Here is a 15,126-nt window from a genome sequence, read left to right as displayed (position 1 = left end):
CTTCTAATTCTGATTAGTGGTGTGACAGAATCCTAGAGATTGCCAGATCTAACAAAATATTATACACTTTGATAAACCACATGCGCCTACACAACCCAGTGCGGTGCTGAGGGCAAATATAGATTGATGATACAAATCTCACAGGATAAAATACTAACCTAATGCTTTAATACCCTGAGAGTGTTATTCACTGCTGACTAACTCAATACATTATTGTTTTTTTTTTTTTTTTAAGAAAGAAATGTTTGTCTCAAACTGCAAACAATGAGGGCATTTCCACAGCTTTATTTCTTCTTGTTCCATACAGTTGCATTATGGGTTGAGTCTGTGTTGACTCCATTTCTACATTCTGCACAAACCACTGCTTTATGTTTTGCCACTTAAGACTGCCATCATTAAGTGAGCCATAAACTGCAAATTTTGCAGTATACTATCATGGTTACCTTTGAACCTCACTGATGAAATGTATTGTTTTATTTTCATTGATTCTTATTTCATTCAGATGACTTCTGAGTATGTACAGAGTATATTACACATTTCTATTTACAAAGTATTGTTACTGTCTTCATTACTAGTATTTTACTATATAGTCATAAATAATTTGAAAATGCATTTTTTCTCCATTTAAATCTACAAATATTTGTTAATTTTAACCTTGTGCAAGATCATGAGATTTCTACTACGTTGTATCCTTTTTCCATTTGTCCCAATGACACACCAACTATGATTACAATTTGTCCTGTGCATCCCAAAACTTCACTTGCCAAACACCAATAGACCATGTTCCGAATGGCCAAGCTACCTTTCTCATTGTTTCAACACAAAATTGCTAAAAAGTAAACAGTACATGTAACATATTTATCACATTCTTTGTCCTTGGGATAACAAAAAAAAAAAAAATCCATTGTTTCTGTAAATGTAGAGTAGCAGACAAGAGAAGTCTGTTTGGATATACTGAATATAAACACAGGAGCGAGCTGTCACATCTCAAAGGCACTGCTCAGTGCAAGAGGTCTGCTTCAGATCACAAGACACTGCTGCATTCACTGTGCTTCCTTCTGTTCACATTGCAGTGAATTCTGGGCCTGGTAGTCCTTGTGCAGCTTGTGCTGCACATTGTGTAGATGATCCAGCTGGGGACAAAGTGCTCTGCTGGATTCTCTATGGAACTAAGTGTACATTTTCTTTTTGTTTTATCCCCAATAAATTTTTTTAATTATTATTATTTTTAATATTTGCAAACTGGCAGCATTCTCTCTAGTCCTTCTGGGAGGGCTGGAATTGGTGCAGCAGGCTTTAAAACTCCATGCCAACAGCTTCACTTCTGAGCTGATGTTACCCACTGATGTACAGGTGATGTTGCATCCTTTCTGGCCTTAGCTTCTTCCAGTGGCTAGGAGTAAAACTATGCTAAGTCTCTAGATGAAAGGAGAAACTGACAAACTCAGCCTGATCTGTCTTGACAGATGGTTGGTGATGGGCAAAGAATCTCACTGCTCTTTTCCATGTTTGCTGACGTACATTCAGCAGGCACGACAGACAAGTGTACAGGAAGCTTGATGAAGGATCGAGCATCCCAAAAGGAATATAAAATCTATCTGACTTTGCAGGTAAGAGGGTTAGAAAAGACAAGGCTCACCTAGAGTAGAATCTAATAAGGGATGTGAAGGGCAAACTTGGTGATTTCTGTGCCTCACTCTTTACCTAGAAAAACATTCTTCAAAAATCCCACTGAGATCGGTGGGAAAGTCTGGAAGAGAAAAGAAAGGTATAACCTGGTGGAGGACCAGGTTAAGGACTGTTTAAGCAATCTGCATGTATGTAAGTCAGCAGCTGGACTGGATGACTTCCAGAGGTCCCTTCTCACTCGGTGATTCTGTAATAACGGATATAATCTGCCTGGTCCACTGCACAGATCTAAGGACACCTGAAGTGAGCCATTTTCATCAGACTAAGTTTGCAGCAGATTGTAAGTGGATGTTACCTTTCCAGTAAAGAGCAGTAGGGTAGGAATATTGTGTGGGAAAGTACAGCTATGACTTCCAGTACAATACAGCTGTTTCCATGTCTCAGCATCGATTATCAGACATATTCTATCCCACAGTTTCTCACAGATAACCAAATGCTTACATTATTATATTGCCAAATAGGACAAGTCTAGCATTGTCTGTAAACTTAGCTCAAAAGAGCGCAGGTATCCCAGTCAAAGATGATTTATCTGAAAGACAGTAAAAAAAGAGTTCACCAGGGCAGTAAGAACTGCTTATGAGAAATTAGGATGGGGTTGGGACTGAAGAATTGCAAGACAGAGCTTTAATCACAGGGGGCAGAAGGGTTGGAACTAGATGGTCCTTAAGGTCCCTTTCAATCCAATCCATTCTATGAATATTGCAGGACTGCTCCACAGGGAGCCATACAGACAGCCAGGAAGCCTCCAAGAACAGACCCTTCATTTCCATGGATCTGTCGTGCTTTTAAGTATTTTTCCTGAACCAAAGCCTTCATTCAGAACACAACTAAACTTAAGGAAAGTCTAGATCCCATTTCACGTGGCTCAAGACCATTTCTTACTAGAACTGGGAAGTCTAGATATAAATCTTTGTCCAAAACAGTAATCTTCTTATATTTCATTATGAGCACCACAAGCCTCTGTGAAGTGGTCTCTATCAGAATAATAATAACAATGGGTTGTGACTATGCTCTCCATCTTAAGTTCACAACAGACTCACTAATACATTAAATCTTTGCCAGCCTTTGATTTACTGGTACTCACTAAGCCTTTTCACACAGCTGCTGACAGTCGGTAAGTCCTAGGTAGCAGCTAGCAACTGAGAAGGAAGGAAAACCAGATTCTAGTATCACATCTTTTCTATTCTTGACTATGGGAGTACATCATTTCAGGATGTGTTATCTCAACAAGCTGCTGAAGATAGTTCAAACTAATCTAATTTTGCCTTGCTTTGAACTGAATGGGTGTAAGTCTTAGCTGAGAGCTGTTAACTGACAACAAGGGCTCTTCTGCTCCATCTAGGGAGAAAATTCAAACAGGTGAATTTAATCTGTTTGATTTTTGTCTTCATAGGAACAGAAGTTCTCAGGTGGGTAATTACTGAACTACAGCCAGCAGCCATGACTCACAGATGAAGAGCAGCTAAGGACAATTTCTAATTTTTTTCTTTTCAGTTTTGTTTGCCCTACTCAAGCTAGAAGGGGAAAAATGCTGAATTTGTTTATTCTGTTGCTGTGTTAACTTTGCATAAACTCTAAGGTAAATTCAACTAAACTAGGTTAGCAAAGTTAGATTAGACTTTTTGCCTTTTAGATGTCCAGAGATGAATGAAAATGGCTGCTCCCTTTAAAAGAGCTGAAGTTTGTTTCAGTTCTTGTTGTGGGTAGAGAAATTCTGCTTTTTGACAATAACTTATGAGCTGAAGGATAAAAATATAAAGTGCTCTCATCTCTAGCAGAATCAGTGCATGCTCTTGGGAGGTGGCCTTTCCTAGCAGCTACTTCAGACCGTATGTGCTTAAATTTATTATGGGTAATGCTTTTACTGGGTATGTATTTTCAACATTCATATTCTTTCTCTGCACCTTTGCACAAGTGCAAACTTTTGTTTCCAAAAAGCAAATCTGTATGCCAGTCAACTAATAACTATGTATATAACCTTAGTAAATAACCAGATGTTTGGAGCATGTTTGTCTTCCTTTCAATATTGTAGTAGAGAACAAAGTTGTATAAAATAAGAACAAATGCTTCATTTTGTTTCCTCTGTATTGGGAATAAATTCTTCTTAATTTTTCTTCAGCTAATAACAACAATGAGTTCTTGTGCTGTTATACTCAGTATCCACATAACAAATACGCTATTAACTTGTCACAGATGGATGTGGCTATCTACCACTGAATCACTGAGTGAGCGCTGTCTCATATCCTAGTGGCTTCCTATAGGAAAATAACATTGTGGTGGTGGGGTGGAGGGAGAAAACAAAAACACGCCTGATATATCTGGAATTATAAGGAGGTAGCTAAGCTGTTTTTCCTGAACTTCAACAGCACCACACAAAGGTCTGTGCTCGTGGACTTTTTCCCAGTCAGAGCTCAGCAAATATTTTTAAAATTAGCTCCAGATTTATTTTGTTTTTACTATTTTTGTTGCTAGAGAGCCATCTTGTGGTGGATCTTGAACAAATAAAATAGAAGTCGTCAGTTCAGAAATTACGGTCTGCAAAGACTCTGGTGGTGGCTTTGCATCTTCCACATACCTGCACTTCTCAAAGCTCCTTTTGAAATGGAAATAATCTAATCTCAAATTACATTTCTGAGTCATAGTAATATTTGTTAGGGCCTGGGGAGGCGGGCATGTTTCTCTTTGCTGCCTTTTGAAGAACTAAATTGAAAGGATTTGGAGTGCTAACAAAAAGCTACAACTTACAATACAGATTTATCCATTCCCTAACAGATAATGTACTGATTATGGAAGGAAGCAGATGGTCTAGTTTTATTAATGTAATATGTATGGGTTTTTTTTTTTTAGGGTTTTTTTTTTTTTTTTTTTTTTTTTTCAGCCAAAAGACTTATTAAATATTCCAGAATCGCTTAAAATTCTAACATTACCTGTTGCCTAGAGTTCTATGAAAAACTGTTTGTCATTGGGATGCTTGCAGATCACAAGACTTATTTGCCATCATGAAAATTTTGCATTATGCTCTGAATTCCTGTTTTTCAAATCTGTGGCTAACTAAAAGATGGAATCATATGAAGTAGAACCAATAAAACCATTCTAAAAGCTCTCAATTTTGGTGGGTTTCTCCTTCTGTAAGACAGAAATGCACATATGGTGCCAAATAAAAGTGTTGCATGCAAAAAGTTACCATGCTTCTGAAAAAGACAACATTCAGAGGAAAAACAAAATTAAAAAAAAAAAAAGTCTGTCCATAAAATGGAATGCATTAACACATTGACTGTTTTCCCTCTGTAGCTTTGTATAAGAAATTTACAATTTTTTTCTGTATGTATATAACTGTTCCCTTGTCCATTAATAACCTATAATTATCCTTTGTCCTTTCACTGAAAGGAGAAAAGCACTGTGTAGCCAATGATGAAGAAGTAATTACAGAGGGTTCTTACATTAGTATGCAATAATTAACACTATCTCTTAAAACTTCAGGTTTAAAATTTAAAAAGCATGGTATTACACAAGAGCCTCTGCAGGAGTTGTTTAATTACTCTCCTTTGCTCATCTTTCCTGTTGGTTGTTCTAGGTGGATAACAGGCTTTCACTGGGTGTAACAACAACAACAAAAAGTCAAAGAATGAAGACTGTTTAAGAATTTAATAAGGAAGCAACACTGAGGTGAATTCCAGAAAGTACCTGTGGGACACAAGTTGGAGAACAGACAGATGTGATCCTTGGAGCAATCTTGCTTAAAATCTGTCTTCCATGAAAATGCTTTGATTGACAGTTTAATTTTATAATGGTAACAAGATCAACAGTCTTGCTGCTTTGTATGAGTTTTAAGCAAGCAAATGGGTCCCAGAGTTTCCTTTAGGCTCTCTAGCACAGTGCTGGAAATGCAGCATCAGTGTCAAACGAAGCGTGACCAGCAGGGCAAAGTGAGTGGCTGTTCACCTCTATTCTTCCCTTGTGAGACTTCATTTGCAGTACTGCATTCAGCTCTGGGGGCACCAACATGAGGACACAAAGTTGTTGCAGTGAGCCCTGAAGAAGGCCAAAAAGATGATCAGAGGGGTGGAGCACGTATAAAGGTAGGCTAAGAGTGTTGAGGCTCTGGGTAAGGAGTCTCTGGGGAGACTGTATAGTGGCCTTCCAGTATTCAAAAGGGGCCTCAACCTCAAGATGAGGAGAGATGCTTTATCAAGGACTGTAGTAATAGGACAATGGGTAACAGCTTTAAACTAAAAGGGGGTAGATACGGATAAGCTATTACAAATAAATTCTTCATTCAGAGGGCAGTGAGGCACTGGCACAGCTGCCCATGTAAGCTGTGGTGCCCCATCCCTGGAGATGCTCAAGTCCAGGTTGGATGGGGCCATGGGCAGCTGAGCTGAGGGGGGGCAGCCCTGTCCATGGCACAGGGTGGGACTGGGTGGGCTTTGAGGTCCCTTCCAACCCAAATGTATGATTCTGTGAATTTTAGCACATAAATTGTTGATATAAATTTTAGAAAATGCAACCAGGTATTTTCCTTCCTCACTTACAGCAAATGCTTGATCCACAAAATGGGAAGTTTGTTACTGTGGTCTTATCAACACTGTCATAAAGAAGCCAGATTCATTACAAGTAAAGGTCTACACCTTGTAACAGTGTGATCAGACAAAGACCTGGCATTTACATGTTAATCTCTGAGCAGTGAGTGATGTGTACTAAGCATGTCCTTTGGTCAAGATTGTTGCTTGTAACTGAAAATAACATGCTTTAACTTAAGAGTTTTGAGGAATCTGGAATTTAAAGCACTGACACCATAAAGCTAGTCACTGTTCTTTGGGGCAGGTTCTGGCACCACGGCCTCTTCAGTACCCTAACTACGATGTAAAGCTGTTTTTCCTGGCAAATAGACTGGAGAAAATACGGTACAAACAACTATTCTTCCCCAAACGATGCTCATCTCTAGAGTTGGGAAACAGAATATGCACTGCAAAAAAAGTAGTGACGTGAAACAGATGAGCTTGACTGCTGCTGCCTCCAGTATACATCATTTTTCTTTTGTCCACGTTTGTATAAATGTCACACAGTGCTGCTAATATGAATAGTCGATGCCAAGTCTCTTTCTCTGCTGAAGAAGAGAACAACTGCAGCAGAGAAGTGAGTGTACGGCTCCAAACCTGACTGTAGCTGTAAAAAAGGATTTCGGAAATGTGGTTGGGAATGTCTTCAGGACCAGTAGCAGCCTCCGCTTCTTCAACAGTGCTTAAACTGAAAGAACAACCAAAGCAGTGATGGATAGGGCCTTGCTATACTGAAATCAGAGGAGAAAAAAAAGAACAAATTTCGAATTAGCTTAAGTGGTGTTGGGATTCCTAGCAGAGGTATATAATGCGGAGTGTGTTTTGATTCACATTCCAATTTCTGGATCATAACATCATTCTGGGTTGTATAATTTCCACTGTGCTATTAAAAAGAGGGGAAACTGAAAGCTGAACACGCAGGATTGTATGGTTTCTAAACTTTGCTTCAGAATCTTACCTGTGCTTTCATTGTTAGCCTGCTCTCTTGGGCACTCTCACTTGCTTACATATTCCCTTAAGATAATCTTTACATGAGACATTGACAGAATTTTTACAGAGGTGATAAATCTTTTTCCTAGGCTACTAATCTACTGTATTTTATTGTTTACTCAAGCATTTCTTTTCCAGACTTCGAAAGCAATTCAGGTACAGCGTCATTCTTACCTTCATTTTCTTGACGTGGAGAGAAATCTTTCAAATTTTTAACCAGATCTTTGCATGAACTGTGGATAATGCTTGGTCTGTCTTTCAACATCAGTTTCACATCTCCGTTACCCTTGCTAACTGAAGAAATGGTCTATCTGAATCGAAGGAACAATGACATGTCTTTCCTTCTTCACTAGAGAACAGTAAAATCAAACAAATGAAACAGAAATAACTCTACTTTCTTAATACTACATGTTTTACCTCTGTAACGGTTTCATTTATCATAATATATGAATATTGACACATTGTCATTTACTTCTATTCCTAAGCATATTTACAATTATTACAGACAAGTTCATTAAAGCCAGAAATTTGTGCTATTACTTTCTGCTAGAACAACGTAGAAAAACTTTCTTTTATTCCTGCCTGTCCTTAACATGAGCAGAACTAGCAGGTAATGAAATATATTAGGAAGGATTGAGTGTTAACTGCAAGAACCCAGCGCTCCACTTGTTATTTTAAAAACAATGAGTGTCACATTTAAGATGATAATGAGCATCAGAGCTGAAGTGAGATTAGAAACTTTTAAGTGAGCCTTAATTACGTTTCTCAATTCTCAGTAATCGCCTGACAGTAAATCCCTACTACGCCAGTCAAAGCAGAATACGAGAGGGCTCTTTGTGTTTTCCTTTCTTAAAATACTGCAAGGGCTTTCTGCAGGATTTTCCTGATATCTTTTATTCACCATGTCACTAATTAAGGGTTCAAAACTAAGTGGCCGAGGATATGCCTCCTCTAATTACACATCATAAACTGTCTACTGTATTTTGTAGCTTTATTCTGAGTTTCTCAGGCTACGTTTAGAAGCAAAAGGTCTCAAATTCAGTTTGATATCATGAATAATTCACTTATTTCCTCGTACTCGCTTCTAAGAAACTGCCTAGGTTTAATATACTGTAGTCAATAGGCAGCACCTAGTGGTCTTGAAATGCATACACTTTTCAAGTTCTTAGCAGTTCAACATCTCAAAATAAGCATTTCATGAACTAAAAGCAATAATGAGGTTTCATATGTGTATGTGTGTTTTTATATGTGTTTGCAGGGGAAAGAAAATATTCAATTTCTGAATCTTTCTGAGGTCTAGATCTTCATGTATAGGGATTTTTTTCTGTATTAATTCAGAGATTTATATAAGATAAGAAAAATCTTGAGGTTTTTAAAAGTCACTTGTTACAATAGAGCTGATCTATATAATGACTTTGCATTTAAGAAGAAAAACAATATCTGCCATTCTTTGTAATGAATAACATACTTTAATATATTAATCCAAATGAGACTCTTCAATTTTAAACTCAAGGCTTACAATCATGGTACCTGGCAGTACTGATGATGAAACTTCAGAGATGATTTCAACTAAAATGAATTTAAAAGAAAAAGCTATCTAAAAAACAGCTCTCTGTAATTGCTAAGAAAAGAACAAATTAAAAGGAGGAAAGTTGGTCAGTTAAGCTTATTATAACAAACTGATATCCGTAAGATTGCATACCTCAAAGATATGTTTCATCTTTAATCATGTTACAATAGTTGGATCATTAACTTTAGGTTTTTTACCAATAATTTGTTTACAGATCCATCATGCAGGATTTTTTTTGCCTTCTACTGAGTTTCTCACTTCAATAGCAAGTATATTATATCTGAGTCTATGTGAAGTATTGCTAGAAATAGGAGTGAGATAAACAGGCTTGCATCAGCAAAAATACTCCTTGCATTTTTCAGTGCTCTTCTGTAGTTTATTGCAAACTTTGATTCAGAAAAAATAAATAATGCACCAGTAAAAATCCAATCTGATCAAGAAGACAATCTGTATTTCTATTTTTGGGTGCCATGAAAGGTCATAACATGGAATGACCAACAAAACAGTAGTAAAGCCTCTGGATTGCCATGGATGGATAGAGTTTCATAGTTCTTAGACATGTACTGAAGCTTTCAAAACTGCTGTCTTCTTTTAAAATGAATCTTGTTACATTCAAAACAAATAAAATACTGTAAAACTGAACGTAAAGCGTGCCTACAAAATTAAATCTGAAGCCACTGTACAACTACAAAGCTGCTCCACTGAAACTAATGAAAAGAAAGGCATTGTTCCTTTGATAATAATTCTCTGTGAACCAAGGAATTCAGCAAAATACCTTTCTAAGACATCTTTTCATAGGAGATGAGGAGCTTGTTGCCTTCAAAAAACAGACTTATTCTTGTGGAAGACTACACAAATCCATAGCTAAAATGTGTAGGCACTCTACATTTCCGTATTTGTTAAAAGCAGGGACTTGAGTGCCTCTTTCCCTAGTCTTACCTAAACTATGTCTTACTTAGAATTATAGAATCTTAAAACTGTACAATGCCCCAAGTTGGAAGTGACTCACAAGGATCATTGAGTCCAGCTCCTGGCTCCACACAGGACCACCTAAAAATCAATCTATATTTCTGAGAGTATTGGCCAAACACCTCTTGAACTGCAGCAGGCTCGAGGCGAGGCTGCACAGAGCTCTCCCAGTGGCAGTGCTGACCCTGATACACCCCAAAGTGTGCTTGGCTCTTCTAGATGCCTGGGCACGCTGCTGACTCTGGTTCAATTTGCTGTCAGCCATAACCCTCAGATTCCTTTCCACGGGAGTGCCTTCATGCCTCTTATCCTCAGCCTGTGGAATGGCTTGGGTTGGGAGAGACCTCAAGAGTCATGAATCTCCAAACCCCCTGTCACATGCAGGGCCACAAACCTCCATATCTAATACTAGAGCAGGCTGTTCAGGGTCCCATCCAACCTGGCCTTGAACATTTCTAGGGATGGGACATCCACGACCTTTCTGAGCAGCCTGTACCAGCACATCACCACTCTCTTGGTAAAGTACTTAAACATTAAAGAGACTTCTTTCCATCCATCTCTCCTAAGAACCCCCACGTGTGTAGAAATCAATCCTATTCCAGGACTATGTGGAAATCCATGGTGTTGCCTGTTTACTCATGCATAAAGAAAGGTTTGAACTACATGTACACAGCTTGTGTACACAGGATGCAACATCCATTAAAGGAAAAGTCGTTCAGAAGTGACAGTGATGAGAACACACCCCACTCTTACACTAATGCTAGTAAATTCCCCCTTCCCATAAAATATTTTTATTGTCTTCGTACAGATTTTGAGATGCAATCAACAGCCATCTCGTACTATTGATTTCTAGCCAAACTCCCCACCAAAATCAATGAGGAGATCTGCTTACAATCAATAGTGCAATAAAGACCATGCAGAGCTGTTTGCAGCTTCTAATTTTTGTTTGGTTTCTACTTTGATTTAATCATACTCAATCTGACGTGTTGATACTGGATGATAAATATCCCGTGTGTGTATAGAATTTGTAAAAAAATGAGAACAATATGAATTCAATCATGCTAATATTGAATTTTCTTGGGGGGGAAGACATTAAGGAACTGGAATAGGTATCACTGCAGTATCACTAAGAACTGCTAACGTTTCAAATCTAAGAATGTGTTCTGGTAGCCTAGGAAAAATGTTTTTCAAGTTCACTCAAACAGCAAGTAAAAAAATTTAAGTCCAGAAAGAAACAAATGCATTTAAAAAGGGTTTTACTGCTCAGAATAAAAAATAATTTGGAAAGCATATCTCAAATTCACATGGGAATCACAGTTGATCATCCTGGAAAAAGAGGGAAATGCTGATGAATTTTCCAAATACAGGCAAAAAAAAGGTAACTGATTTTTTTCCAGAAAAAAAAAGTTGCTAAAAGATACAGAACATTGATATCTTTCCACAAATTTACAGAATAGAAAAAGGAGCAATGAGGTTAACAGAAGCTAAAATTCAGTCTTGCAATATAGAAGTCATTGAATTCATTTGCATTTGAGAAAGGATTGTCTGTAAAGCACACGTTTTTTAACACACATTGTTTTTCCTTCCCCAGCAGAACACTTATGAGATTGCTTTGGAGGGAGGATCAGGGTTCTGCTTTAGATTCTGAAGAAGCTATTTAAAACTTTGTAGGCTGCCTGGGAGAGACATAATAGCTATATTTCTGTACTGACCCATTCCTCCTGGATAGCTCATGACTACTGTTTCTGGAATTACTCTCCTGAGTTGACATAACTTTTCCCATGTGCTGCACTACAAGATTTGAAATCTTGGTTTTGAACTCCACTCTGGTATTATGTGCAGGTAAGCCCCCATCTTGTATTCATTCAGTGTTCAGGCTGGTTATTAGGAAAAGGTTCTTTGCTAAGAGGCCTGCTCTAACATTGGAACGGCTTCCCTAAGAAAGTGGGGCACCAAGTTGCTGAGTTCAAGAAGCCTCTGGACAATGGTCTCAGGCATATGGTCTGATTTTTGGGTGGTCCTGTGTGGAACCAGAAGTTGAACACAACGATCTTTGGGAGTCCCTTGCAAACTGGTTTATTCTATAATCCTATTCTATGATTCTATGATTTTGACTACCATAGTCTTAAAAACCATTTTGCCACCCTTTACAAAAAAGCAGTATTCAACCAGTTTGCAACAGGCTCAAAGCTTAACACATCAAATAATCATCTAAAATTTTTCTAATCATTGTAAAATACTACATAGCCAAAAATAACAGGGCCTCAGTCTCCCATCTATAACATAGGTATAATAAAAACTTAAATGGGTATTGAAAAGATTTGTGAATTATAATAGTAACATAGTTCACGTAAGTATCTCAGAAAAGACTATGGGAAAGAATGATTAAAGAGACATATAAATTAACTGTGCTGATGTACTTCACTGACTTGCAAGAGCTCCTTCCACTGAAAAGGTGACCAGCCTGTCAATATTCTATCAATATCCTTCACACTGAGAGACACTGGTTTTAACAGCCACATAGGCTGCTCTAGTCAATCAACCCTATTCTCTTCCTACTTTCCAAAGGAATACTTTTAAACATATTTTTTTTAAATAAATTCAACCTGGACTAAACCTGAAAACATATAAGACACGGTGGAAGGCAAAACAAACCATGCAATAAAACTACATAGCAGGAATAGCTTAGGCTTGGAGGATGACAGATGACATATAGGGAAGATCCACTAAAGGATGCACTGCAGAAACTAACTGTACAGACACAAAATCACAGAATCATAGAACGGCTTGGGTTGGAAGGGACCTCAAGGATCACCAAGTTTCAACCCCTCTGCCACAGGCAGGGTTACCAGCTGCTAGATCAAGTACTAGATCAGATTATCTAGAGCCCCATCCAATCTGGCCTTAAACACCTTCAGGGATGGGACACCCACAGTCTCTCTGGGCAATGTGTTCCTGCACTTCACCACTCACTCACTAAACACTTCCCCCTGACATCCAATCTAAATCCCCCCTCCTTTAGTTTAAAGTCATTTCTCCTTGTCCTACCACTATCCACCCATGTCAAAAGTTGATTTCCCTCATGTTTATAAACTCTTTCTAAACAGTGGAAGGCCACAATGAGGTCTCCCCACAGCCTTCTCTTTTCCAGGCTGAACAAGCCCAGTTCCTTCATCCCGTCTTCATAGGAGAGGGGCTCCAGCCCTTGGATCATCTCTGTGGCTCTCCTCTGGACCCTTTCCAAATAGCCATCTCCAAACCACTTATCAGATTGCAGCAACTGTTCTGTCACATTTATAATCCTAAACGTGTACGAGCTGCACTAAGACTGTCTGGGATGTACAGAAGGAATGGGATGATGAAATGAAATTTGCCCTAGGAACACAGCTAAAAATATATTGAAACAACCTTTTTTTTTTTTTCTTTTCCCACCCATTTACTTATCCAAAAAAAAAAAAAAAAAAAAATTAGTCTTTCTTTTTCTTTTTTGTTTTATTCTTTTGCCTTTGAAGAGATTGAGAGCTCTTGTTCTGTTTCAACCATGTCGTGTACAGATTCTGTGAGTTTTGCCCCAAGTTTTTTTCTGCTAGCCAATACCGCACTCATTTGTAATGAAAACATTGCAGCTGAGACTGCACTACCTGCTGGCATATTGATTGTTTTTCACCAATTATGAGGAAATAAAAATTCCGACTCTTTCTCTGCCTTTCAAACTAGTTTTTGATTGTTTTCATTTTCCATGTTGATATTTTACTTACGTATATAAATTAGCGGAAGTATAGGTCAAGGTATCCATAAAAGTTGTTCACCTTTACTAAACATGATTTGTACAGTAATATTGGTACATTCTTCTGGTGCAGATATGACTCAATTGATGCACATATGCTTTCTCCACCCCTCTATCCCCCAGAAATCAAATACATTTTTAAAACTTAAAAGAAGTTAAGAAGTTGAAGAAATTTGCCTATGATGAGTCTGTCATAGAGCTTACTTCAGAGTCCCTAAATGTCCTTTCCAACCCCAAAATACTATCTATTTTTGACTCAGACAAATAACCTGTGTTCTATGTTTTTTGGTAGTGATTCTTCCTCTAATGATTGCTTTCTGGTGTAAGCAGAGGAGAAGAGGATGGGGATGAATGCATGACTCTCAGTTCTCACAGCCAGATACTGAAATGCAGCTCAGGTCACCCAAAGCTGACAAGCAACTCCATAATAAACCAGTATTACTGAATATCCAGTTCCTTGAATAAGGAATTACATTCCAAGCAACGAATGATGAGTGACATACAGCACCAAATTCAGAAGACCATCTTTCTGTCAAAAACAAACAACAAAAATCCTGCAATGAAAAATAGTAAACTAGTTGAATTTCTGCAATACTGCAGAGGGCCCACGTGCTTGTTTTTCTGACTGAAGTTTGTCATTTGATCTTGAAAAGGATTTATTGCTGTATCTCTGACTGCGAAAGCTAATAACAGATGCAGAAGGAAAAGTTTTGGTGCCATAAACTAGTTAGTGGAAAAAATCTATACATGTTTGTAGAGTCTGTCCCTGGAAATAGCCAGAGATGAATAAAACCCGCACTGGAATACACATTGATTGGTGGCACAAAGACAGGCACTCAGCATGAGGATACACTGCAGCTGTTGACTGACCAGGAATGTCATAGAATCACAGACAGGTAAAATCCTTGGAGTTGAAGGGATCTATAAATGCCACCTAGTCCAACTCCTCCACAAAAAAAGAAGGAAGGGCACAGACTCGGGACAAGGGAAAACGGTTTCAAGCTAAAAGAGAGGAGGTTTAGATTGGATATAAGGAACTTTTTTACAATAAGGGTGGTGAGGCACTGGAACAGGTTGCCCAGAAAAGCGGTGGATGCCCCATCCCTAGAGACACTCAAGGTCAGGCCGGACGGGGCTCTAAGCACCTGACCTAGCTGTAGGCGTCTCTGTTCGCTGCGCGGGAGTCGGACTAGGTGACTTTTAGAGGTCCCTTCCAACCGAAATGGTTCTGTGACTCTATGAGCTCTGCCACCCAAACACTTGGCGAAGCCGAAACTCCCTCAAAAACGGCGGGCTGGAAGCACCGCTCGGCGACGTACGTCAGCCCCTCCGGGTCCCCATCCCAAGCCGTCCCGCTGGGCGGGGCACCGGCACTGCCCGCCCCCGGCACTGCGGCGCGGGACCGCGGCTCCGGTGCTGTAGAGGGCGCTGTGCGGCGAGGCCCGGACCGGGCGCGCCGCTCGTGGCGGCGGCGCTGGTTAGCTGAGTTCCCGTTCCCGTCGCCGTTCCCGTCGGGCCGGGCCGGGTGGCGGCCGCGCCTCGTCCTCGCGGTCCCCTCCTCC

At 39.2% G+C, this 15,126-nt stretch overlaps 1 protein-coding gene across 1 annotated transcript in view; it reads left to right on the top strand.

The window, feature by feature from the left end:
- Positions 1-1,466: 1,466 nt before the first annotated feature.
- LOC122178659 (microtubule cross-linking factor 1-like) overlaps positions 1,467-15,126 on the top strand; it is a 74,558-nt gene continuing 60,898 nt past the window's right edge. The window contains exon 1 of the mRNA XM_042868932.1: positions 1,467-1,610. Within this exon, the coding sequence (XP_042724866.1) occupies positions 1,467-1,610 (144 nt within the window). The remainder of the gene's footprint in view (positions 1,611-15,126) is intronic.

The sequence above is a fragment of the Lagopus leucura genome, unplaced genomic scaffold (genome assembly GCF_019238085.1).
Source record: "Lagopus leucura isolate 7727_CA_CO unplaced genomic scaffold, USGS_WTPT01 Super-Scaffold_100002, whole genome shotgun sequence".
NCBI classification, from domain to species: domain Eukaryota; kingdom Metazoa; phylum Chordata; class Aves; order Galliformes; family Phasianidae; genus Lagopus; species Lagopus leucura.
Note: the sequence above shows the minus strand (reverse complement) of the source record. Positions and strands in the feature narration are given on the sequence as shown.